Here is a 27,201-nt window from a genome sequence, read left to right on the forward strand (position 1 = left end):
AGGAACTTCTATGAGGACTCCTATGTTTGTAAATCTGTGAATTACTCCACTCCTGAGGGTCTCTCCCAGCCTGTAGAATATCTGGACTTCCTCCTGCAAATCCTCTGACTATTTTTCCTGGATTTTCTGGCTACTAGCCTTAGCCATATAAAACAAAAAGGGACTTCTCACTCCACTCCTGAAGGTCTCTCCCAGCCTGTAGAATATCTGGACATCCTCCTGCAAATCCTCTGACATTTTTTCCTGGATTTTCTGGCTACTAGCCTGGGCCACATAAAACAAAAATGAACTTCTGTGAGGACTCCCATGTTTGTAAATCTGTGAATAACTCCACTCCTGAAGGTCTCTCCCAGCCTGTAGAATATCTGGACTTCCTCCTGCAAATCCTCTGACATTTTTTCCTGGATTTTCTGGCTACTAGCATGGGCCACATAAAACAAAAAGGAACGTCTGTGAGCACTCCCATATTTGTAAATCTGTGACTGTATGTTACCTTACACTAGATTCAATTTCCTAAGACTACGTCTATTTGTTAGACTGCCCTTCCATGTGTGTGAATCAGCAGCCTACCGCAGCCCATTAAGCACCCCCCCGTATATTATTTGATTTTGTGTCTCTGAACTCCATCTAGTATGAACATTAAGAACTTGGCCATTTTTCCCACCTACTATGTTCCTTATTTCCACTAGGGGGCAGCATCTACCAGTCCATAGCCCATATAATTTTAAATCCCTTATGCCCAATATTATCTCCACTTGTCTACAAACTAACAAACTTTCTCAAATCCCACTCCACACTCTCCAAACCTGTTAGGAACCACCCCCTCCCTACATTAAACAAACTTAGGAATAAAACTCACCTTACATTTCTTACATACTGTAACTATTCTTTCTTAATTCCTGCATTGTACAACCTACTTACCTCAACCTTGAACAGCAGTGGCTGATACTTTTTCAGCTGGTCTCTCTCACCCTGCTGCTCTATCCTGCTCTGTTCGCCCTGTGGGCTCACTCCACTTCCCTACCCTACCCCCAAATTCCACCCACCCCCAGTGCTACTACATTTATTCTCCTCCTATCATCCATCCCTATCATAAGAACAAAAAGAGTAAAAACTAAGACCACCCCGTTGCTTACCAAAGACACCAAAAAGATTATGCTACAAAGAGATAAAACCTGGAAAACATACCTCCAAACTAAACAACCAGACATCTTACTTAAATACAAACAGCTAAGAACCCTTGCCAAAAAACAAGTTCTCAAAGATAAAACGTCCTACTACATCAAAATGCAAACAATTCATGCAAAAACCCCAAACAGTTTTGGAACTCTTTCAACTCCCTCCTTAGGCCAGGTACTAAAAACAATCCCTGCCCTGACACCAGCAAATCTGACCTTGAAATTGCCTCACTATTCAACACCTTCTTCATCACTTCTATTGCTGAGCTAACCAAGACCTTTACCAACAACAACCCTCAACACCACCCCACCCAAACATCCTGTCCCTCCTCTCCCCTCCTACTTTTGAACTCAAACCCATCTCCACCTACCTAATAAAGAAACTATTCTCTAAACTGAAGCCTTGCTCCAATGCCCCCAACAACATTCCCTCCTCCTTCTTAAAAATAGCCTCCAATGGTATTGCTCTCCCTATTAGCATCCTGATCAATAGATCCCTACTTGAATCCTATGTACCCAAACTATGGCACTCTGCATATATTCTTCCACTTCACAAGGGTGGCAAAAACTGTAACAGTAATAATTTTTGCCCCATAGCCATCCTTTCCCCTCTCTCTAAATTCCTTGAAAAATGCATCCACCTTCAGCTCTTGCCATTCCTTACTAGACACCAGCTACTCTTTCCTACCCAACACGGCTTCCGCCCAGGACATAGTACCAACACCGCCCTTCTCTCCTTCTTACATACTGTCAATTTAGCCCGTGACTCTGGTAATTTAGTATCCTCAGTTCTGTTGGACTTATCTAAAGCTTTTAGGTTAATATGTTCATAGGTTTATACTAGGCTATCTGCCCTAAGGCATTTATAAGCCTAGCCCAAAAAGTGTGGCTTACCACCACCCTTAATATAAAAAAAATACCCATTAGTTTTTGTTGTGCCTGTCCAGTGACACACAGAGACGATTCCCGGGTAAAACCCACGATCTCCATCCACAGGTCAGATTTCTCTTTGAACAGAGCCGATACCATCTCCCACGCCCACCTTCTAAATCATCTGTCTAATCTCAATCTCTCCCACAAAACTCTCTCCTGGTTCTCCAGCTATCTTTCTGACAGGTCCCAGGCTGTCAAATGGGGCCAGGGCACCTACACCTTCTGTCCTACCCCCACTGGAGTTCCCCAAGGATCCATACTTGGCTCAGTGCTATTCAACATCGTTATTAAAGACTTTCACAAGGCCATACCCAATACTAAAATTGCACAATATGCTGATGATTCTACTTTGATCTGCTGTGCCTCCAACTTAACAGATCTCCAACTACTGACACAAACAGCCTTCTCAACTACCGAAAACTGCATGCTCCAAAATCACCTCTCATTAATTGCTAACAAAACTAAACTCCTTCTATTCTCTCCTTCTAAGTCCACCCCTATTGATAAAATTTCATTCCAAATAACCAGCCATAACAACTCCATTTTAGAGGTTGTTTCCTCCATCAAACTTCTTGGTGTAACCATTGATGAACACCTAAAATGTAATACTCACGTCCAGCTAAACATAAAGAAAACCCACATAAAACTCTGCCTACCTTATAGAAACAACCACTTCCTTCCTCCTGCTACCAGACTAACTCTCACCACTACTTATCTCCTTCCCTCTCAACTGTATGGTGCCCCTCTGCTTATTAATTTATCCTCCTCACTATCCTCCAATCTAGAAGTATGTTACAATAAAATCTCCAGATTTGCTACCAAAGCCAAATCTTCCTCTCATCACTGTTCTTCCCTTCACTCATTAAATTGGCTTGAACTCCATAACCAACTTGACTTTCTCCAAATCATGACTGCCTATAGACTACTATTCCAACCTACCAAGTGCCTGCACTATCCAATATCCTACAGCCATATACCCCCCATAGAACACTTAGATCTACCCACCAAAACCTAATCACCATCAATAAACCCAAGCGCCCAGCTGGTCAACTTTTGCTTTCCTTCACTTTAGCCAAAAAATTGAATGGTCTTCCCTCTACTCTTAGGACCTGTGACAACCTTGAAAACTTTAAAACTCTTCTTCATTCTCACCTTTACTCAAACAGGAAATGCAAATGTACTCTTCACCCTATACCTCTCAAGGTCTCCTCTGCTTTTACTCCTGGCTAACCTCTCACCTAGCTAAATTTGCTCATTTGTATTTTGTATAAATAACTATATTGTAAAATCTAGCCACAAGGCCATTTGCCTGTCTTTTACACCTAAACAAAATTGTAAATGTTTCTTTATGAATGCTACCTGTTTATTTGTCAGTAATTTAAAGTTTCTTAGTAATTATTCATGTAACTATGTATTGTTGGAGCTTTTCTCCCCGGGCCTCCATTGAAAATGGGCTCCACGAGCCCAGTGGACCTCCCCAGTCATCAAATTGGAATAAATATAATAAAATAAAGATAAGTATGTTCAGTGAAAGGAAGGCAATTACATTAAAAACCTGGAGTCTAAGAAAGGTGTCTGCACAAACACCACACCTCAAACATCACCCACACCAACACAACACCCACCCACATATGTGGAGGTTCTTAACAAAAACATACCTAACAAAAGAGACCTACGAGACAAAAACACACGCAAACTCCACAGCCTACCACACCACACATAGACCACACACCTGTGTCTCACTGCCATTAAGGTTTAACCATAAACCCAATATATTAATCATAGGAGACTCCATTGGGGGAGACACAAATGTGTCCTCACCAGGCTGGATAAGGAGAAAGTCATGGTAAGTTGTTTTTCAGGTGCCAGAATCTGTATATCACCCATGCACTCAAGTCCCCCAACAAGTACTGCTATGACTTTGTCATAGTACATGTTGGTGTGAATGACATGAGACATACCTCTCTGGACTACATAAAGAGAGACATAATCGAACTGACCGAATATGTGTTCCAGGCAGGTATGTCACTAGCATTAAGCAGCATTCTACCATCCCCCAGAATGATGCCTCAATACAAACAAAAAATGATTGACTTTAACAATTGGCTTAGTTTCTGGTGTCATTCTAAGGGGATCCAGTACCTGTCGGCCTGGGAAGACATGATTGACAAACCATGATCCTTTGCCAGAGATAGCCTACGTATGTCTCCCTTGGGTTTCTGGCTTCTGGCAAAGGCTCTTGCCTTCCCCATAGTGCCTTTTTAGGTAATGTCTTGAGGTCAAAACTACCAACATGAGAGTCTCATCTAAATGCAATTTAATGGTCATGCTGCTGCACACTAAGTGTCCCAACATGAAATTGCACTCATTGCAATCATTCTAAACCCTGGAAGATGCTGATACATGTGTAGTCACAGAAACCTGGTTCAAGGCTGTAGACAGCACCCCAGCCTTACCTGGTTACTCATGCTATCATACATATAGATCCCAAACTGAGGGCGGCAAAGTCAAAGGATGTAATGTCTCAATATATTAAAGATATACACCTCCAGACTGGTCAAAGACTATGACATACAGGAGATGCTCCAGGTGCAGTTCATGGTTGACAAGACCCTTATTCAAATCATAGTTAGCTTCTGGCTCTCAGTGTTAAATAAGGATGCCCTCACCACCTATCTGGATGTCTTTGAATCTATTAAGATTCAACCCTATACCCTAATCCTGGGTGATTACCAGTGTCTTGAATCAGCTGGTTGACACCCCACAAGACGTGACAACATCTTGGACTTGGTACTAACCAACACAGGAAACCACTGCAGCATCATCCCTGGTAAGATCAGACCACAAAGCAGTCAGCTTCAAAGTCACCATCTCTCCTGCCCCCACACCCAGCTATGGTTAAACAAAAATAAACTTCTCCAAAGCTGACTACAACCTCCTGAGAGAAGATTTAAACAGCTTCATAGCCCCCTCCATAACAGTAGGATCTGGCACTAATGTCTGGACTTACACCAATGTACCATACAACCATTTATATAAATGCATGGATTCAGCAATACCTGACAGGACAAAATCCTCCTCCTCAAGGAAGAGTAAACTTGTCTGGTGGGCATCAGCTATAAATAAACTCTATAACAAAAGGAAAAAATTGCTGTCCAAGTACAAGAAAGAACATGTGCCAAATTGGAAGCAATCTCTCCTTGGCCTAAGCAGGCAAATATGGATATTACTGAAGTCCGCCAAAGCTAACTTCGAGTCCAAATTGGCCACAACTACTAAAGACAGTCATAAACATTTAAATTGCACCTAAACAGTTCCTGGTCTTGTCTTTCTAATCATCCAGCTTGAACCCCTCCCCTTAACTAGGTCTTCTTCTTTCTACTATACTCCAGTCAATTCTCTGTTCCTTCTTCTTCCTTATCTGTTCCCCTATCATTCTTACTTCAAGTATTATTCTTACTCTTACTTCTTCTTACATTGTCTTTTTCTTGTAAAATATTTTTCTTACATTGTCTTTTTCTTGTAAACTTTTTGTCATGAGCTGTAACATTTTATTCTTACTGATGTTATAATTTAATATTCTTGTAAATACTTTTCATGTATTTTTACTGTTACATTTTTTATGCTTATGATTTAAATGGAGATTTTCTCTTCGGGCCTCCACTGAAAAAGGGCTATGCCCAGTTGGACGATCCTGGTAAACAAATGTCAAATAAAATAAAATAAAAATAAAAATAAGGCCTTCTTCACATACATCCTCAATCTAAAGGGGAAGCACCCAAATCTGCTCAGAACTAATGGTCAAGGACACCACGTACACAAATGCTGTGGATATAGCCAACCTGCTGGTAGGCAGGTTCAGTGAACCTCATCAGTAATTCAGGATATACCCAGCACCTGCCCCTCACCCCTTATCTCTAGGGAACAAGTCTCAAAGGCTAAAAACACAGCTTCCATGGGACCCGATAACATCCCAGGCTGCATCCTTCATCAACTCAGGCAGGAACTCGCAGCACCATTAGGCACCCTAGTCAACCTAAGCCTGAGTACTGATTTCATCCCAGCCGAGTGGAGGATGGCCACCATCATCCTGCTGCACAAAGGTGGAGCATCCACTGATCCAGGAAATTATAGACCCATCAGCTTAACTAGCCTGATTTGCAAGGCCATGGGATGCATTATCATGGACCACATTAACAAGGACATCAATGTTTGATCCCATACAGTTTGGTTTTGTCAAGGGGAGATCATGCCTATTAAATCTGGTAGACATTTTCAGACAGTCACCAAAACCATGGATGAGGGGAAGATGGTACCTGCTTCCTACCTTGACCTGACCAAGGCCTTTGACACTAGTCCCCACTTGGGCATACTAGATAAACTATCCCAGCTTGGTGTAAATTGGTGTGTGACCAGATGGGTAGCTAATTGGTTCACTGATAGAACTCAGTCAGTCAAAATAGGGGAAGCTGCCTAAAGCAGTAGACCCATAACGAGTGGCATATCCCAGGGGTCGGTCGTGGGGCCCCTGCTATTTGGCATATATTTCTCAGAGATACAAGCCAAAACCAGAGGTCTATGGCTGACCAAGTTTGCAGGTAACTGCAAGCTGGGTGCTCTCATCAACTCCCCTAGTGATGTAGACATACTAAAAGAGGGTCAAGCCCAGACAAATGACTGGTGCTAGAAACACGGCCTCAGACTAAATGCCAGAAAATGTATCATCATTCCCTTTGGGGAGAGTGAAGTCTCCATAAATTATCACATTAATAACAATGTCCTAAGCACTCAAGCAGTTGTGAGGGACCTTGGCACCCAAACTGACAGCAATCTAACTTTTGACCACCATGTTGCCTCCATTGTATGGATAGCTTTCTTCATGGCTCACCTCATTAGTAAGGGTATTTTTTTCCAGGAACAAGAATTTTATTTTATTTTTTATTTAACATTTATTTACAGGGAAAGTCCGACTTGGAATGAAGCCAATTGTCAGTGGAGGCCCAGAAAGAAATGCTCCAGATGCATGTCATTGTAACGTGGGAGGAAATGGAGCACCCGGAGGAAACCCACACGAACATAGGGAGGACATGCAGACTCTGCATAGAAGGTACCCAAGCCGAGAATTGAACCAGAGAACTTCTTGCTATGAGGTGACAACACAATTGCTGCACCACATCATCTAAAGTCATAACTTCCTTGTATTCCTCTCTTATCAGGCCCATCATCGAGTATAACGCCCCTTTCAGGATGTACCTCATAGAGCACATGCAGCAGCTGGAGAGACCAGAGAGGTTCCTCACCAGGAGAATCCAGGGCTTTAAAAATCTACCTTACACAGATAGGCTAAAAGCCCTGTCCCTCTACTTTGTCTCATACAGACTCCTCAGAGGTGATCTATGTCTGGCATACAGAGCAATCTCTGACCCCACCTTGATGAAATTGCTGCATATCCACAAGCCAAACTACACTCACGTGACCTACATGAAAAACTTCAATTTAGTCGATGACATCAATAAGACTTGCAGCAGAAGGATTTGTCTTCCAGAGACTCCCCCATCTGTGGAATAGACTTCCTCTCCACATCAAGCAGAGTACTTCCTTATCCCTCTTTAAGAAGAACCTGGATGACTGGATGGAAAATAGAAAATACACCCCTGGAATTCCACCTGTGTCACTGCTGGACAGGGGCATTGGGTGCTGACTTGTAGAAACATGGACTAATGTATTGGCTAGGCTTACAAGGGCCTCAGTGTCAGTAGCCTTGTAACTTGCCATGATCCTGTGATCCTAGAATCCACTGGAATCAAATTGTCATGTTTACAAGAAGGGCAAAGGTATATAAAGTATATGATCCTGCTCTTGTATTTGCTCTTTTGTAGTAACTTTGAGTTCTGGAGTGAATATAGTGTGCTGAGGGCATGCATACTTAGGACTGGGAGTTAGAATAATGGTTAAGGTGCTTATCCCACAGACACAGGGTACAGGGTTTTATTCTTACCTTTGAGAAGAAACTGTCTTGGCTTAAAAATGGCAGGAGTTTAGCAATTTCTTTGTGTGAGTTTGATGATCTAGTGATGAGAATACCATGAGCACATAGTATAACATTTAGGCTAGGGAACTACCGTGGGAGACTATTTATGAAAAGTGACAATAGAAGGGGTTGGAGTACTGACTGCTGGGGCAAATAATGTAATACAGCAATATTTGACAACAGTGTCAATTTGCCCCCAATTAAAAATTTCTTTTTTCAAAGTGTTGGAAGGTGAAGGTTTTTTAAGTAAGTAGCTGCTGACCTATTCGCAGACCTCTTCTGTGAAGTGTTATTTATGTAGTCTTTATAGCAATATAGTATGGTCAGTTGTTTTTAATGCTTGTTTGAACCATATGACCGTGGCACCTGTTTACCTCCTTTGACATTTTTGTAGATTGTATTGATTAGTAGGAGTGTTGCTGTCGATGTACTGTATTTGGATTTGAAGCCATGTTATTTTTCATTTATAATGCCATATTGTCCAAAGTAGGTCAAGAATTATTTTAAATTAGTTTTTTAAATAACTTTGCAATAGGGTCTAGAATAACAATGGGTTTAAAATCCTCTTTTGTTTTAGAGGCGGTCATAAGTATGGATATGATTGTAGCTTTTTTGAAGAAGTTAGGAAAGCATTTAGTATGCATAGAGATGTTGAATGTATGCACTAGAGGTGTTGCAAGTTGATTATTTCCCAGCTTGAAGAGTGGGTGAGGACATGTTTATCTAAGAAAACTGTTTTAATTGTGCCAGAATGGGTTTCTTATGTTGAGTTTAATACATAGCATGATTTTTGGATCAAAATGCTGTATGTCTTTTAAATTTGAATAAGTTATTGCTTGATATGTTTTTACTGCATTCACCAACTATATTGAATGGCTCTCAATTGAAATGTTGGCACATAAAGTGCTGAGTGTTGACAGGCTGAAAAATAAAAGAAGGAAAACACTCCTTTAAACTTCTTTTTGCAGGGCTTGTCCCTGACTTCCCTGAAATTATATATACCAACTCCACAATTGCCATACCTTGGAGAAAATGGAAAATTCTGAGAAATGGCATCACAGACTAGTATATGTAAGTCCAATCTTTTGGTCATCGAGTTTCCGTATTTCGGGACTCTCTCGACCAGGTCCCAACATTTCAAAAGGTTACCATTTTGAACATTAAAACTGAGACAATTAAATTGCATTACAGTAGTTAGCTTTGGTATTATTGGTTTTAAACTAACGAAAAACAAGCACAAACTAAATAAAATAAGAAGGGAAAATGTAGCTCAGTCTCCACAGCTAAAGACCAGGAATCCAACAGTTCCAAAAGACAATTTATTAACAAAAATAAATCACTGTGTTAATGCTTTAGTTTAAAACCATCTTAAACTTCATTAGACATTTTAAAAATTGTTACATCACATCCTTTTGTACTGCCACTTCATTTGTCATTATACACTCAGTATGATTGGCATGCATATGCAATAACCTAATAAACATTAAGTAGATGTATTGTTAAAAGTATATATTAAAAAAAGTAAAATACGTTGGATTTACTCATATGTCTCTAAAGTGTTATAAATATGTCAGATAATACATATGACTATAAAGGGAAAGTTAAAATATCATTATAAATATGTCATATAAATACATTATAAATTCATGTAAAAATTTCATGTAAAAGATCATGTAAATGCATAGGAAGTACATACATTTAAAAATAAGACAATTTCATAAGGAATTGCACCTTAATTAATTATTTTTTTTCTTTGCAGGGCCTTCAGTTTTAAAAATGGTGCATTAGAGCTACATTCATTAATTCCAGTCCAATTATCTGCCTGTACTCTGATTTGTCATTTTAATTCTTTTAGCTCTAACTGCGCTCCCCATGGTTGTTTTTCTTCAACATTCACATGGTCAATGGCCATATAAGAAAAATGGTGACTATTACATTCACAAATGTGCTTTGCTAAAGCATTATTTGGATTATTTTTCTTTATAGCATAGTCATGTTCATATTTTCTTTGGGCAAGGCATCTCTTAGTTTTTCCAGTATAAAATACTGGGCATGAGTTGCACACAGCTAAATACACAACTGCCTTAGAATTGCAGTTGTATTTGCCTTTCAAATAATATCTCTTATTTCTTAGATAAAAATTGTCACCATTGTTTACTTTATGGCACCAATGATATGCCCCAAACCTTGTCATACCTAAATTCAATTGGGCAGGCATATAGATGGCTTGTTTAAAAATATCCTTAAAACACTTGCCTTTCCAGTACATAATTTCTGGTTTCTTATTCATGTGGTTCCTTATATAGGGGTATTCTGTTAAAATAGACAAATCTTTTACAAATACATCTTTGATTAACTTATGATCCTGAGTAAACGTAATAACTAGGGCTTTGGTAAAGTCAGACTTATTATGTGTTCCACAATTTTGCTCATACTGTACAACAGACACATCACTATAAATCAGACTGATGACATCATGAGTGATCTTGGATTGATCCAAGATAGGTTTGAAATGACCATTCAATCTTTTACTGGCTACTTCCTGAATCAATGTATCTACAAATTTACTAGGATATTCCCTATTAAGAAACATAGTACACAGAGTAAGACATTTATCCAAAAATTCATCATATTCCGTTACCATCCGGGCCACCCTAACAAGTTGACCTTTGACAACAGATCTTTTTTGGTGCTTCGGATGTGAACTGCTATAATGTAAGAAACAATTGGAATAGGTTGCTTTCCTATGGATGACAGCTATGTACATCTCATTAACCCTGTCTTTTTCTAGATGAACATCCAAATAATTCATATACTCAGCATTGAAATCCCAAGTGAACCGCAAAAATGTAGTAGTGCCATTTATATATACAAGAAATTAATTCAATAACTCCTGTGCCCCTGGTGAAATCAAAGGGACCTGTTGGTATGAATGTTGTGCCTTTAGATAATACATCAGCCACATGCTTATCTATGTGTATATTTGACAAGTTATACACTTTAAAATCTCCTTTTGAAGTGTTTACAATCACATTAGTATTCACATTTTCATTAGTATTATCACAATGCTGTTGGTTTATATATACTTGAGAAGATTGAGCATAATTGATGGAATGGGGGTCCAGCCTATCACCACAGTCATTGTTTAAGTTCTCCAGTGTTTGATTTTTGGCTTGGCCCCTTGAAACCCTGCTGATTGATTGTACATATTTTGGGGGTTATTTTTATTTCTTAGTTGTTCCAACCTCCTTACCTCAGGAAACTCCTGTTTATATGGTCGGTCATGTTCTAGCTCATCATCTCTAGTGTTATTTGCATCATTGTTACTGTTACCAGTATTGTGGTAAAATCGATTTCTCCTTTGCCCCCTGGTGGTTTTGGGTAGGCATTACCATTAGCATACTGGTTTAAGTCCCTTTCAAGCTTCTCCATCTTACCAGCTTTTAGTTTTAACAATTGCTGATCAGTACTGTTGTATATCCTTAGGATTTCATATTTAGTGTTTTCTTAGGATGAATCATCCCTAATGTCTTTGTCCAAAACAGTCAGTTCATTAATCAGGACACCTATGTCAAGTTGGTTATATTTAATAATAATGTCAAGAAACTCTTTCCCAGATTTCTCAAACAATTTTAGCAAATCCATATGCAAAGGAGAGTTATTAACTAGACCAGTAGGGTAGCGCCAGAACTGCAAACCCTTTGGAATAATGTTAAGCCTGTTACACTCTCTCAAATACGCATTCTCTTATTGAAGCTTTCTGCATTTGGCTAACTTGCTATCAAATGCATCAAGCTTATTATCAATTAAATCAGTACCTTGAGGTTGTCCAGTTGAGAAAGCGAATGCTTACCCCAGCCATTCTCTTTGTGCTGGTAGTGCCCTTCTTGTTCCACCATTATCGGTGTTCCTGTGTTCTCTATTCAGTGCTCATGCTCCTGTATATGCACTTGCTTCCTGCTGCTCTGCATACAAACGGCTTATAGATCCAGGATCATTATTGTGAAAACCAGAGCTGTTATTGCCAAAACAAAGTGGCATTAAATTAAAATCCATAGATAAAGTCTGTCTTGGTGCATTGAGTGTACAATTAGATGTGGCGTGGTCAGGAGACTTAATCCGTTCATGTAGTCCATCCACACGCTGTGTTACCTGCATAATTAAAGCTGTTAGCTTTCCAATAGACCCTTCGGTCCCATTTTCTTCCTCATTGAATACAAGAAAAAGAAAAATAATCTGGTTCCACACAACAGTAAAAATCAATATGTCATTTACTGTATTAGGTAAGTGCTTTCTCAGAATAGTATCTGCTTCATCAGATCAACAAAGATAGAATAGCAGTTACATTTTTAAACATTAAAACATCCAATCAAAAATCAGATAAAATGTGCATCATAGCTAAAAGCCATGTGATAAAATACATCTGTAGAATATATAGATCGTTAAAAATTGAATAAAACAGACTAAATGAACAATATGTACTTAAAACTGGTAACAAATACAATAGTAAAAAAATAATAAAAGATGGACTATTGAAACATATATGATAAAATATTAAAAGAGAGATCAATGCTTTAATGGCCATGCTTTAAGGAAGGGTTTCAGGGAAACTCTGTTGTGTAAACCAGGAGGTTTATCAGCTTGAAAGCGCAAAATCCATTTCTGTTCACTAGATTATGTTCTATTATTTATGTCACCTCCTCTCTTGGTACAATGCAGAATCTCTAGTACCATAAAGCTAAATTTATATTCTTTATCCTCTTTAGCTACATGTAGTGATCGTGCGCTGGTTTCTTTAACATTCCTGATATCCCTAAGGTGTTCAAGTATTCTATCCTTAAACACCCTGTTCATTTTCCCTATGTAAAATGAGAAGCAGGTAGTACAATAGCAAAAATAGACAATATTTTTGTTCGACAATCTGCATAAAAAGCAGTATCTATCTTAAAACCCAAAGTGGGATGTGTGAAATGATTACCAATATGTATATGTGTACAGGCCATACAATTCCTACACAAATATGTACTAAGTCTATCAGATATTATAGTTGATTTGGTATTAAAGGATCGATAACAGAGCTGACTCTTAAGTGATCTATTATTTCTAAAAGCAAAATCTGGCTGTGTGCCAGTGACCCCATTCAACTCATGTACAGTAGACAGAATATCCCAGTTCTTTTTAATAATATCACATGCTACATGCACATTACTGGCAAAGGTCAATGGCATCCTTAGTTTATTCCTAGAGGTATCAGTGGAAGCATCACTTGAGAAAGTATTGTCAATATTATCCCTGTTGTTAATACTAGTGGGGAGGGGGGAAAAGTATGGCTGGCACTTACCTGATCTATGCCGCCATCCTTCTGCTATTTGAGAATCAATAAGTTTACTGCTATAGCCTCTTTCTAAAAATTCTTGTTTAAGTGTTTGTAATGCAACGATGAGACTATCATCATCATTAAAAAGTCTATTAGTTCGAAATATCTGTCCTTTCAATACATTGAATTTCGTATGATTCGGATGCATACTGCCATAGTGTAGAACATTATTCTTTCTAACAGTTTTCTTATACAAAGTAGTAGACACAGTGGATAAAATATTTTTAGTAACTTTAACATCCAAAAACTCTACTTCTTTATCAGAATATTCATAGGTAAAACTCAAAAAAGTATTCAACTGATTTAAGTATAAAAGAAACTCTTGTAGCCGCTGCTCTGAGCCATGCCACAACAAAAAAATATCATCCACAAAACATTTATACCATTTGATGTTAACCTGGTATTCATTATTCGAAAGTACATGTTTAGCTTCCCAATTAGCTAGGGATAGGTTGGCGTAGCTATTAGCAGAAGCTGTGCCCATAGCTACGCCAACTTTTTGTGCATATTAAACATCATTAAAATTAAACACATTGTTTTCTAGGATGATTTCCAAAAGTGTGCAAATAAGTGTCACCTTAGTATCAGGGGTGTTTCTCTCACTTAGTAATTCTCTGACATTTTCAATTCCCCATTCATTGGTTATAACAGTGAACAATGATTCAATATCCAGAGTTACAAATAAACATTGTCCTAAGATAATTTCATTTTGTTTAGATAGCTCATTTAAAAAACTCTTGGTATCCTTTAAAACAGTGCTACAATTAGCCAAGGCAGCATGCAAAGTCTTTTCTACAAAAATCGAAAGTGGCTCAGTTACCCAACCTCGGCCTGAAACTATAGGGTGCATAGGTGAAGTTAAGGGATTCTTATGTATTTTGGGTAGACCATATATCAAAGGGACTGTTGATACGTATGCCATTTTACCTATGCATATACTCAGTAGTGTCATAGAAAAAGTACAGTTTTTGATCTTTGATTTATTAATAACAGGCATGATATCTGAGCAACTGTTTGAGTATTTCGAGGTAGAACATCCAACAGTCCCTTTGAATGGGGAATTGAAATTGTCAGAGAATTACTATGTGAGAGAAACACCCCTGATACTAAGGTAACACTTATTTGCACACTTTTGGAAATCATCCTAGAAAACAATGTGTTTATTTTTAATGATGTTTATTATGCACAAAAAGTTGGTGTAGTTAGGGGCACAGCTTGTGCTAATAGCTACACCAACCTATCCCTAGCTAATTGGGAAGCTAAACATGTACTATCGAATAATGAATACCAGGTTAACATCAAATGGTATAAACGTTATGTGGATATTTTTTTGTCTACAAGAGTTTATTTTATACTTAAATCAGTTGAATACTTTTTTGAGTTTTACCTATGAATATTCTGATAAAGAAGTACAGTTTTTGGATGTTAAAGTTACTAAAAATAATTTATCCACTGTGTCTACTACTTTGTATAAGAAAACTGTTAGAAAGAATAATGTTCTACACTATGGCAGTATGCATCCAAATCATACAAAATTTAATGTGTTGAAAGGACAGATATTTCGAACTATGAGACTTTTTAATGATGATGATAGTCTCATTGTTGCATTACAAACACTTAAACAAGAATTTTTAGAAAGAGGCTATAGCAGTAAACTTATTGATTCTCAAATAGCAGAAGGATGGCAGCATAGATCAGGTAAGTGCCAGCCATACTTTTCCCCCCTCCCCACTAGTATTAACAACAGGGATAATATTGACAATACTTTCTCAAGTGATGCTTCCACTGATACCTCTAGGAATAAACTAAGGATGCCATTGACCTTTGCCAGTAATGTGCATGTAGCATGTGATATTATTAAAAAGAACTGGGATATTCTGTCTACTGTACATGAGTTGAATGGGGTCATTGCCACACAGCCAAATTTTGCTTTTAGAAATAATAGATCACTTAAGAGTCAGCTCTGTTATCGATCCTTTAATACTAAATCAACTATAATATCTGATAGACTTGGTACATATATGTGTAGGAACTGTATGGCCTGTACACATATACATATTGGTAATCATTTCACACATCCCACTTTGGGTTTTAAGATAGATACTGCTTTTTATGCAGATTGTCGAACAACAAATGTTGTCTATTTTTGCTATTGTACTACCTGCTTCTCATTTTACATAGGGAAAATGAACAGGGTGTTTAAGGATAGAATACTTGAACACCTTAGGGATATCAGGAATGTTAAAGAAACCAGCGCACTATCACTACATGTAGCTAAAGAGGGTAAAGAACATAAATTTAGCTTTATGGTACTAGAGATTCTGCATTGTACCAAGAGAGGAGGTGACATAAATAATAGAACATAATCTAGTGAACAGAAATGGATTTTGTGCTTTCAAGCTGATAAACCTCCTGGTTTACACAACAGAGTTTCCCTGAAACCTTTCCTTAAAGCACGGCCATTAAAGCATTGATCTCTCTTTTAATATTTTATCATATATGTTTCAATAGTCCATCTTTTATTATTTTTTACTATTGTATTTGTTACCAGTTTTAAGTACATATTGTTCATTTAGTCTGTTTTATCCAATTTTTTAACGATCTATATATTCTACAGATGTATTTTATCACATGGCTTTTAGCTATGATGCACATTTTATCTGATTTTTGATTGGATGTTTTAGTGTTTAAAAATGTAACTGCTATTCTATCTTTGTTGGTCTGATGAAGCGGATGTTATTACGAGAAAGCGCTTACCTACTACAATAAAGGACATATTGATTTTTACTGCTGTGTGGAACCAGATTATTTTTCTTTTTCTTGTATTCTCTGTTTTCTACATCTGATTCCTTATTTGGTTCAAGGACTGTTTTCGTTTGGTATATTTTCTTATTCATTGAGCTGTATAGGAGATTACAAGTACATTGTCTGAAGCCATACCAGCGATCTAACGAAAAACAAACAGTAACTAAATAAAATAAGAAAACACAAATGTAGCTCAGTCTTCACAGCTAAAGACTACGAATCCACCAGTTCCAAAAGACACTTTATTAACAAAAAATAAATCACTGTGTTAGCACTTTCATTTAAAACCATATTAAACTTAATCAGACATTTTAAAAATTGTTACATCACATCCTTTTGTACTGCCACTTCATTTTTCATTGGGCCCTCAGTATGATTGACATACTTATGTAAAAACCTAATAAATATTAAGTAGATGTATTAAGTATTGTTAAAAATATATATTAAAAATAGTAAAATATGTTGGATTTACTCATATGTCCCTAAAAGTGTTATAAATATATCAAATAATAAATATGACTATAAATGGAAAGTTAAAATATCATTATAAATATGTCATATAAATACATTATAAATTCATGTAAAAATCATAAAATTACATAGACAATGCATAGGTTGGTTATAAGTTTTAATTGCTTTCTCATATTAAGGTAGTGCTGTGGCGTGTGTGTTTTCATAAGGTCTTGTTTCTAATCCTTCTAGGTTGTGTCCCAAGGTTTTAACAGCTGAGGTATTTGGGGGTTTGAGCCATGGTTCCTCATGGTTCACTGCTACTGTTAACTCATCTCATTTTAAAGGATATAAATTGTTTTGTATGTGGGGTGGCTACATAAGAAAGCTTGATAAAGCTTGTTTAGGGCAGGTGGAGTCATAGAGTGGTGTCCAGTCAATTTTGTTTAGTTCAAAAATAAGTTCTGACTCTAAAGCTTAAGAGATGGTGCTCATTGTTACATAGTTGTCTGTTCTTAGTTGCCATGTAGTAATCACAGGGCAGTGATCACTGAGCATATTAGGAAGCACCTGGTAAATATGCATGTATCTGGTTAAAAGGATGTTTAGTAGTGTGCTTTTGCTGGTGAGACTGTTCTGCCTAGTGCCTGCTATAACATACACATGTGTGTTTTTTGTGCCATAGCAGTGTCTTAGGAGATATTTTGCAATGTAGGTCACAGCCTCCACCCCCACCCCCCTGCATAAAGGTTTCCTTCTCATTCTTTTACATACAGTTTCAAAGGACCTGTCCTAAACTGAGTCCATAACTAGATTATTTACTTTAATCTTCCACAAGAAGTCTACAAAGAATAAATAAAACCATAAAACTTCAGTGATAATCCTATCAAAGAGTCATATCCTAAGTAGGGAACAGAAACAAAACGGCATAATAGTTTATTATGGTTATTTTGAAAAAAATTCCATGTCTGATTGACAGACTCTAAAAGAATGGTTTGTGCAAAGTCTTGTGTCTTCCTTCCTGCAGCTTATTCATTTCACTGCACTCCAGAAAGATCAGAGAGGTCAGAGATCAGAGATTTTTCCCACTGATTCAGGAGAATGCAACAGAGCCATAGCTAGAAATTCTGATACCCTACACTGCTCCTCAGTCTGATTTCACCATCAGCTTAAAGTTCAATAGCCCTCCCCCACAAAAATATTGTAAGAAGCAGCTTCTTACAGTTTAAACCACACATGAAGTGCTAAAGCACTTCAGTCCTGTTGACAAATGCAATACTGGCATTCACTTCTGAATGCTGGAAATGCACTAAAGACCGATCTTCATCCGACGATCATGCCCGTGAACACTGTTCCCTGAGCAGCTGCATCATTTGCCCCACCCCTATCTATGTCTCTGGCATACAGGGCCACAGTGATCAGCCAGAGGTGTATCTAGGGTGGAGAAAAGGGGGAAGTGGTCCCACATGTGCTGTGTTTGGAAACATGATTGGCAGTATGCAATGCTAGTAGTTATTTCCATATTGGCCTTTCTGAATACACTTACAAAAATGAATTCACTGTCAAGGCTGAAGAGATTGTTTCTGTACATTGTGTGTGGTCTAAGTTGCAACAAGCCATTTGCCATAAATGTTTTAAAAAGTGGAAAATACCTTTTTTATATGCTCAACTCATAGCTGTGGTACAATACACAGCATTTCATTGGAGAGGAGTGAGGAGTAAGGCAGGAGAAAGGAGGTTTTTTTTACTCATAAGCTTTGAGCTTAGGTTGCCAGATCATTATGGACCAGTACTGGGCATTACATTACTTGAGCAAGCTATGGTTCTGTGATCAGCAGTATGTTTTAGAAACACACATGCCAGAATCAGTAGACCTCTTAGTAAAATTTGGCATGCTTCACAAAGGGAAGGCTATGGCTGGTTGAAAAAAACAACCTGCAAATCTTCAAATAGTAATACTTCAACCAAATTTTCTTCCTTCTCTGTCGCTCTCTAGTTCATTTTTTTTCCTTTTTTTCACTTCAGAGAGGCAACATCAGGAGTGATCTGTAAAATTAGAAAGGGTTAAGATGGATGAGGGAGTGTCCATGTGGGGATGGTGTAATATCTGTATACGGCCATGCTAAGGTTTCAGGACAAAGCCAGGAGGAACACTTACAAAAGTTAATAGAACAACACAAATGCACTTTGTGAACAATCTTCTTCTTCTTTCGGGAAAGCTAATGCCCATGCCCAAGCCATTTTAAGCCCGCAAATTATCCCTTGAGAGACTCAAACCCTGCACCTTGTGTTTAAGAGAAACAAACCTTAACCGGCCAGCCACCCCCCAACCCTCTTTTCCCAGTTAGGGGTCGCCACAGCAGATCTCCTTGTCTGCTCATGATTGGCAGTGGAGTTTTACGGTGTCGAGTTGCCAGCCCGGTACCCAACCTTCCACAGAAGGCACACACATGCCCACACTCACACCTAGGGCCAATTTAGAGTGTCCAATCCACCTGCAGGATGTCTTTGGGATGTGGGAGGAAACCGGAGCACCCGGAGGAAACCCACGCGACCACAGGGAGGACATGCAGACTCCGCACAGAAGGCACCCCAGCCGAGGATCAAACCGGAGAACCTCTTGCTGTGAGGTGGCAATGCTAACCACTGCACCACCGTGGCCACCCATGTGCTTTGTGAACAATAATACATATAAAATTGTAATGATCCATGATTTATGAGATTGAAATGAAAAAAAAATCAGACTACAGTGTTCTGTTGATTCAGGGACAGGCAAGAAGTATGACTGTTTGTGTGTGTGTGTGTGTGTGTGTGTGTGTGTGTGTGTGTGTGTGTGTGTGTGTGTGTGTGTGTGTGTGTGTGTGTGTGTGTGTGTGCCTGTGTGCCTGTGCCCATACTTGAATATCTGCAACAGTGTGTAAGACTGAATGAAGGGAATGTCTATGCCAACAATATGCATGGGCTGCAAGTGGTGCACACCACAACAAAGCACTGATTAGCACCAGCTGTAACACCACACATTTCAAAGACATGAAAATTAGTCAATAATGAGGTCTTTCCTCATTGCAGTTAACACGTCTCTTAAATACATTTTCCATAATTGCCAAAGCAGTCACTTTTGGCTGTAGCTGTTGCTGCCCATGGTGGGATTCTCTCTGAATCCCAGGGACTGTCTTCTCCTCAATATTTGAAAACAAATCATACCTAGTAAACCCATTATATTTCAGAGTGATGTCTTAAGAGATGGTAACACTGACTGCTTTTTAGTTCCTTAGGTCAATGTCATTTTAAAGAATAAAATGCAGTGCTACTTGATATCTAAATATTATCTCCTTAGAAATAAAAAAATATCTTTGAAAAAAGTAGATAGTTTAGTTTAATTTTACCTTTGGGATTCAACAGGTGATTCTATTTTGAAGAATGTAAAAAACAAACAAGTTGGATGATATGTGCAGGCAAGTCGGCATACTTCAGCATCTGGTGTGAGCACACTTGTAACATCATCTCCAGAAAAATCAATTTCCTGAAACAAATCTGAATTGCAACCTGTAAAGTGAACATTCACAGTTACAATCATTACATTTATTTCCCTATTTAAAACATTTCTGCAGAACTTTGTATTTAAGACTGTATTTTTCTCAGCATGTAACAATAGAAGATGCAGTTTGTGAAATAATCTTATGTATTTTCATTTCATCAATGTCATGTGACAATACACACTAGAGCTATCATTACATTTGCCTGGGAAACAGCATGTTCATCCCCTGTACACACACTTCATGATGGAAAAAAATGCATCTTGAGAACCCTGCTTTTTTAAAACATTCCAACAGTAACCAAATTATTCTAAAGGTATAGAAAACTGATTGTGCTGTTCTCCAATAACAATCAATGTTCTGTAGACTATAAATGTGCTTGAATGTCCATCTTTGAAATCATTACTTGAGTGAAACTACAGAGAGAATGCAATATTTCTACTCCGATGATTTGCTGGAGTTATATGTATTTTTTTTCTGTTACCCAGAATGGCTTATTTCTGGCTATAGCAAAAATGCACCTATATACAGATGCATTCCCAAATACAAATGTACAGGTATATGCACAAATATACATCCACGTGTAAATACAGACACTCAAAACACACACACACATATATACATACTCACATGCAAGCGCAAGCACATGTTCACACACACACACACACACACACACACACACACACACACACACACACACACACACACACACACATACTCACATGCAAGTGCAAGCTCATGTTCACACACACACACACACACACACACACACACACACACACACACACACACACACACACACACACACACACACACACACACACACACATGTATGTGCATACACACACAAATGCCCACATTCACAGTGCTTTCATGAAAGTGTTCATCTTGATGCTTGTCAGAGGAGTTATACTGCAGCAATTTCTTGGACAAGGACACATTTGAATAAATGGCTCAAACACAATTTAAGAACAATAACTTGGCTAAGCACTTTGCATTTCCTGTGCTAGCTTAATATATTGTCATCCTAATTGCTTGCTTGGGAAAGATTAACTGATTCATTCTCTGACCCACGTTGCTTCTACCAAGATTGTCCACAAGGCTCACCTTGAGCCTTGTTGTTAGTCTTCTGTTCACATACTACATCCATATGGTCTGTGAGAAGTACGGAGTATTGTAGTTTGTAGGTTGTGTTTTCCTGCTGTGCAATTCTCCAAACTCTGCATATCAAGTCCAGTCTGGAAGATGTAGAAACTAACTACCTTTTCTGACGTTATTTCTCTTCTTTCTTCATTGCATTCTTTTTAACCTATCCTCTTTCCACTCTATTTTCCATATTTATAGTTTCTAACAATAGAGTTGGTCCACAATGTATGAAACCAAGGTTGAAGAGTCCACAATTAAGGGTTATGGAAAAGAATGACCTAGACTGTAGCAGTAAACTTCCCCCACAAGAAAAATTCTAAGCTGGTATTTGAATTTAAATAACTGAGTTTATGTTAAACAAAAGGCCAGGATTCATACTGATATTCATAACCCAAGAGTGTGACTGAATGTTTTTCTTCCGCTGGTGTATTGAACTGTGAAATACTAACTGGGAGTAATCACTGCTACTTCCAAGTAATGAGGTTTTGAAGATAATAAGAACATTTAAGTAGGGAGGGTAAGGAGGAAAGGTTCCTTCACTGATAGTGAGAAGGCTTTGTCCTCAATAGAAAACCTTCATCAGAAAATTATTTAAGTGCATCTGAGTTAAGACTTGGATATAATAAAAATTAAGCATGGATGCAATGGACAAAACTCCCAGTATAGAGGATAATAGAGCTTTGCCGCCACAGGAAATGGTCATCAGAATCTTAGCTTAGTACAGTTCAGACTAACAACTTCATAAAACAACCACCTGCATTATCAGTGTGAGAAAATCTGCACCATTTCCACCTCTAGCTTTGCTGACTTTATACGTTCATAGGTTCATAGGTACTTACTAGGCTATCAGTCTGTGAATATCTTAAGAGGCCTATTCAAGCATTCCCATTGCAAATATTATCCCTTATATTTTGAAAAATGAGTCTTCATTGTCAGAGGCCATTTACACAGCTGATTATTATTTTGGGTCTGTGATGGAATAATCAGTAGAAAGCAACAATAAAGATTTATTTGAATTTACTTTGATTATTTGCTTAGTTATTTAACATTTGCTGACTAGATATTTGAAACAGTCTGATGGCTCTTTTCAGCCACAACTTAGGCCAAAATGCAAGATATTAATTCATAATATATTAAATCCATTAGAGTGAACATTAATAATGTATCAGATCCATCACAGAATGATTGCAGATATGACAAATTATATGGTATAATATGGGACACAATCAATGCTGGTAAATCAAAGTAGGAATTACACATTCAGATTATAGCTACATAGCTGTATTTATGCACTGCTTCTAAGTTTAACAGAACTGGTTATTATTAAGTTATTTAATTAGTAGTATAGTTATACCCACAATGTGCAGCCTGAAATGGTAAATATAAATGAGGTTTGGTAACAAACCAAGTTGTCCTGGGACATCTTCAGAAGGGGTTAGGTTGATATATTAATGGGAGTTAAGTGGGTGGGGGAGGTGAAAGGAGGAAGGGATGATTGGGAGGAAATGAGGGGCTTAAGGGGTTTAGACAAGTGTAGCTGGATAAGTAATCACATTTTGGTGTGAACTTGTTGATTTCTTTTTCCTCAACATTGTATATTTGTGAAGGGGTGAGTCACTTTGTTTGGCTTTGTTGCTGGTCATGGTTTTGTTGCTTTGGCGGTTCATGGGGTTTTTGCAGGGAGTGAGCTGCATTTTGCTTTGTCTGGGTTCGTTTTGCTAGTCCGGTTGACCTATAATTTGGTGCATGCTCATTGGTGGTGTTGGGTTTGTCTGGGAGGACTCCTGGTGCTTGGGCCACTTGGTGGCTTTTGCTGTGATAGGTCATGTCCTGAATCTGTGTGAGCAAAGTTCTGTGGATGTAGTCCTGGTTTAGGACAGAGTTGGTGTAGTGCTGTTTTGTTTTGACTGCTCGTTTGCGGTTTCAATGACCTTATTCAGGTTGCCTCACTGACTGAAATTGGTGGAGTTCTTGTTGAGACCAGTGCACAACATGCTGTTCAAGTGCACAGGTAATTTGGCAGTTGACCCTGACGTGATGTGTAGGAAGCATAACAAGATGGCTGTTATGTGGGCTGCAAGCTCCGTTTGGGAAGAGTTTGCCACCGCATGTGCAGTGTAGCGTAGGTGCCTAGGGCAAAAAAAAATGCATATTTTGTTAGCCCCTTTAGATTTATAGGAGCAATATGTAAAAACCATCACTAAGTCTGGGTATGGCTCAATGTATTGTTTCACTTGTCCCTCTGAAAACGGCAGTCATAGCAACACAGCCGGTAGTAGATCTGCCTTTCCGTTAGTTGACCAGCATTTCAGTTCGGGCTCCTATCCTTCACAAACCACGTGCTGTCACAGGGCCGGGTATGATAGCCACCTCCTATTTTATACAAGCAGTAGTTAAAACTGGTAGTTTAGCCATTCAGAAGGTGGCTGGGTGATAATTTTGGTGACTTCGCCCTCCACCTTGTGATATAATGGACGCAGATGTGGGTAGTGGTTAATGGCTGGCAAATGTTTTCAACAAGGGTCGGGCAATTGGTTGGGTCAGGATCCCTTGGTGTTTTCTTGTGACACTTTGGACTTTATTTAAAAAAAAAAAAAGAATAGTAAAGGTATAGCGCTTGATGCAGGGAAAATTGTAAAAGTAAGCGCTTGATGCACAGGGGGGTTGAGAACCCATCTTTTGATTGTCATGTGGGGGGAAAGGGTAATGATTTGCTGTTCCATCATGATTTTATATTACTGCTAACCATATTCCTTAGCTAGAGTAGTGTTGCCCGGCTTTTGGTGGCTGGAATTCTTAGGGGACATGCATTGTGTCTTCCACGGACGTTTGTGATTATGTGATGGGGCTGGGCTGGTGCTTCCCAGTGGGCAGTGAGGGCTTGCAGCAGAGAGATGATGCTGACTTCTATTTTTACTGTGGTAGTGTCTGGTTTAGTGTTAATGTCACAGGCTTTGAGGTACTGGAGAAATGCAACTGCCTCTGCACAGGCGCGGTGGTTAGGATAGCTATTGGGGAGGGTGAGAGTGATTACCTCTCAACTGTACAGACTTTGCAGTATGTACAGATTTTGTCTTATGTGTGGATCCATTTTCATAAATGGTGGTTTTCTGGCAAATCAGTGGCAATTTGTTGAGGATGGAAGTTAGACAATAAGGACAGTCATTTTATTTTTAGACTTCATACTCTTCAGACAATTCAGGCTAATGCAAAACCCGTTATTCTGTCAACTATCTAAGTTTGTAAGAACAATATTTAAATGTGTCCATAGCTAGCTTGTCTGATGGAGGTTGAATGGTGCTAGGCCCGTGCTACTTGCTGCTCCGTGAGCTGCAAGGTCTTTGAGGTAGCGACAGATTCACACATTCATGGTGCGAGTGGTAGTCTGTTGCTGAGCAGTTAAGTACAGACATTCGAAGATTGTCCCACTGTAAAAGAAAACAGTTGGTTTTGCTAGCAGTTTGGTGGCAGAGCATTAAGTTAGGACATAAGGGCACACATTTTGTATTTCTGCTCAGGCGTACAGTTGCTTGGGAGGAGGCCATGGGTTGTGTGCGGTGCAGGGAAACAAAAGCAGCTAAGAGATTACATTTGTTTCAGGCTGCATGTTTATGCAAATCCCGTTATCCTAGCAATGTTAAATTTATGAAAGCGGTATTTAAAAAGTATGTCACTATTGCAGTTCAGACCTTTGTTTCCCCGAGTTGGCTAGATTTGTTGTAAGAGGCTGGGAGGTATGTTTGAGAGTTTTGCGGTGGCTTCGACGGTCTCATGGCTCAGATTTCAGTGATTATTGTACCATCCAGTGGTGCATGGTTCTGGTTGGGTTACAATCCACTCACTCTCTCAGTTTGGGTGAAAATTCATATAAAAAAAGGACTTTAGTACACAGGCAGACAGTAATGGTCATTGGCTGTGCACACAAGTAGCAGGGTCAATGACTGGTGGATAGTATGTTTTTGCTGCTTTTCTCAGCCATCTCAAGTAAAACTTGTACTGTTACACAGTAAATAGTGCCATGAGCAAAGCGTTCAAATATATTCCAAACATAGTGAATAATTATAAAAAAGAAGTACATGTTAGTCACCTTAGTCGTACTTTCCTTGTATAAACAAGTTAATTAGAATTATGAACTAATACTCAGATATTACAACTGAAAAAAAGAACATATAATAGGCACACACACACACACACACACACACACACACACACACACACACACACACACACACACAAAAACATGTAATATGTACAGGCATGCACACACACACACACACACACACACACACAAAAAAACATATAATATGTACAGGCATGCACACAAATATTGCAATACACACAAAGATTTTGTGAACCATGGCTATGCAATCCCTGCTATCAGTAGGAAACCAAAATTCTTTAAATGTTTACCTTGAAGTATAAGCATCAGAGACTCCTGAAACTTAGGAAGATATTTGCAAGTAACATCTGTAAAGATGCGGCATACTTGGAAAATTTTCCCTCATAAAGCCACGGGCACACACACACACATAGGCAGACCACATGGAGGAAGAGACTGCCAATAGTCTACCAGCCATCATTTGCATCACACAGGAGGTCAGGGATCTGATATGTTGGTTAGTATTCCTCATTTGGAGATGGAAGTTTAAGAGCTAGGCAAATGGTTGTGGATATTGATAGGTCCCTTCATGTAGGGGTTAAGTTTTAACATACTTGTCGGGTAGTTAAATTTATATAGGGTATTTGATAGGGTCATTGGAAACCTAGCTTTAATTATTGCTGCTTTGTCATGGATGTGTGTGAAGGTGTTACATTCATTCCAGGGTTGACAGGATAGTTTCTATTTGAAGATGTCTTGCGATGTACGTTATGTATTTTAGATGATTTACATGTCTTTTCTTTTTTTTTACAGATGGGGGCTTTGGAATGCTGCTGCTATAATTTGGAATAAGCGGGTATCAGGTAGTGCCTTCTGTTTATATATTAGAGGATTTACTTTTGTCCTTTTCTTTGTAGACAATGGTGTGCCGAGTACTAGCTGTGGTGATACACAGGAAATTTGCATGTGATGGAAGCAGTGGTGAGCGAGGAGGTTACACATGGGGAGCACGAGGTGGCAACAGTTACTGACTGAAGTAAGTGGATTTCAAAGTTGGGTTGTGGTACAGGATTTACACTGCTAGCCAGGGAAGGATAGGCATGTGAGTTAGTGATCTCAGGGTTAATTACCGTTCAGTATGTTAGATCAATGTTTAAAAGTTGTCCCTATGTTTGGGTGTTTGCAATCAATAGTAAAATGGAGCAACAGACATTGGCCATAGGTAAAAGTTTGGGGTTCCTGTAGTGGGCTGGATGAAGTTGCAGGAAATGCATTTTAGTTGGTGCTCATTAAGGCATGTTAAGGTGGATGGGGTTCAGGTAGGTGGCGTGGATCAGAGCACTCTTACTGTCATAGGAAGTTACTAGGCTACTGGCTCGGGAATGATTACAAGCTAGACAAGTTCAGCTCTTATTACTGGAGATATGAGTTATAGCACAAAAAAACAAAGAGGAGGCAGGTTCCATACTTTGGTGCAGAGTTTGGCAAACACTTAATGGGGTGGCAGGGGTCCTTATCAGTGCCTCCATGCTAAGTAATTATTGGTATGTGTGCACATAGAATTTTTTGTTTTCTTTTCTTTGCAGATTATGTTCTTGCCACCAGAATGGGGCACAGTGTGGGGGCGAGTAATCATCTTATTATGG

The 27,201-nt window shown here is 38.7% G+C and overlaps 1 protein-coding gene across 3 annotated transcripts in view; it reads right to left on the reverse strand.

Moving 5' to 3' along the window:
- The window catches only part of LOC122794259 (plasma kallikrein-like), a 943,559-nt gene that overhangs the window by 579,314 nt on the left and 337,044 nt on the right, over positions 1-27,201 (reverse strand). For all 3 annotated transcript variants that reach the window (XM_044062509.1, XM_044062510.1, XM_044062511.1), the window contains exon 7: positions 20,161-20,320. In XM_044062509.1, the coding sequence (XP_043918444.1) occupies positions 20,161-20,320 (160 nt within the window). The remainder of the gene's footprint in view (positions 1-20,160; positions 20,321-27,201) is intronic.

This window comes from Protopterus annectens, chromosome 2.part1 (assembly GCF_019279795.1).
Source record: "Protopterus annectens isolate FY-2018-M chromosome 2.part1, PAN1.0, whole genome shotgun sequence".
In the NCBI taxonomy this organism is placed as follows: domain Eukaryota; kingdom Metazoa; phylum Chordata; order Ceratodontiformes; family Protopteridae; genus Protopterus; species Protopterus annectens.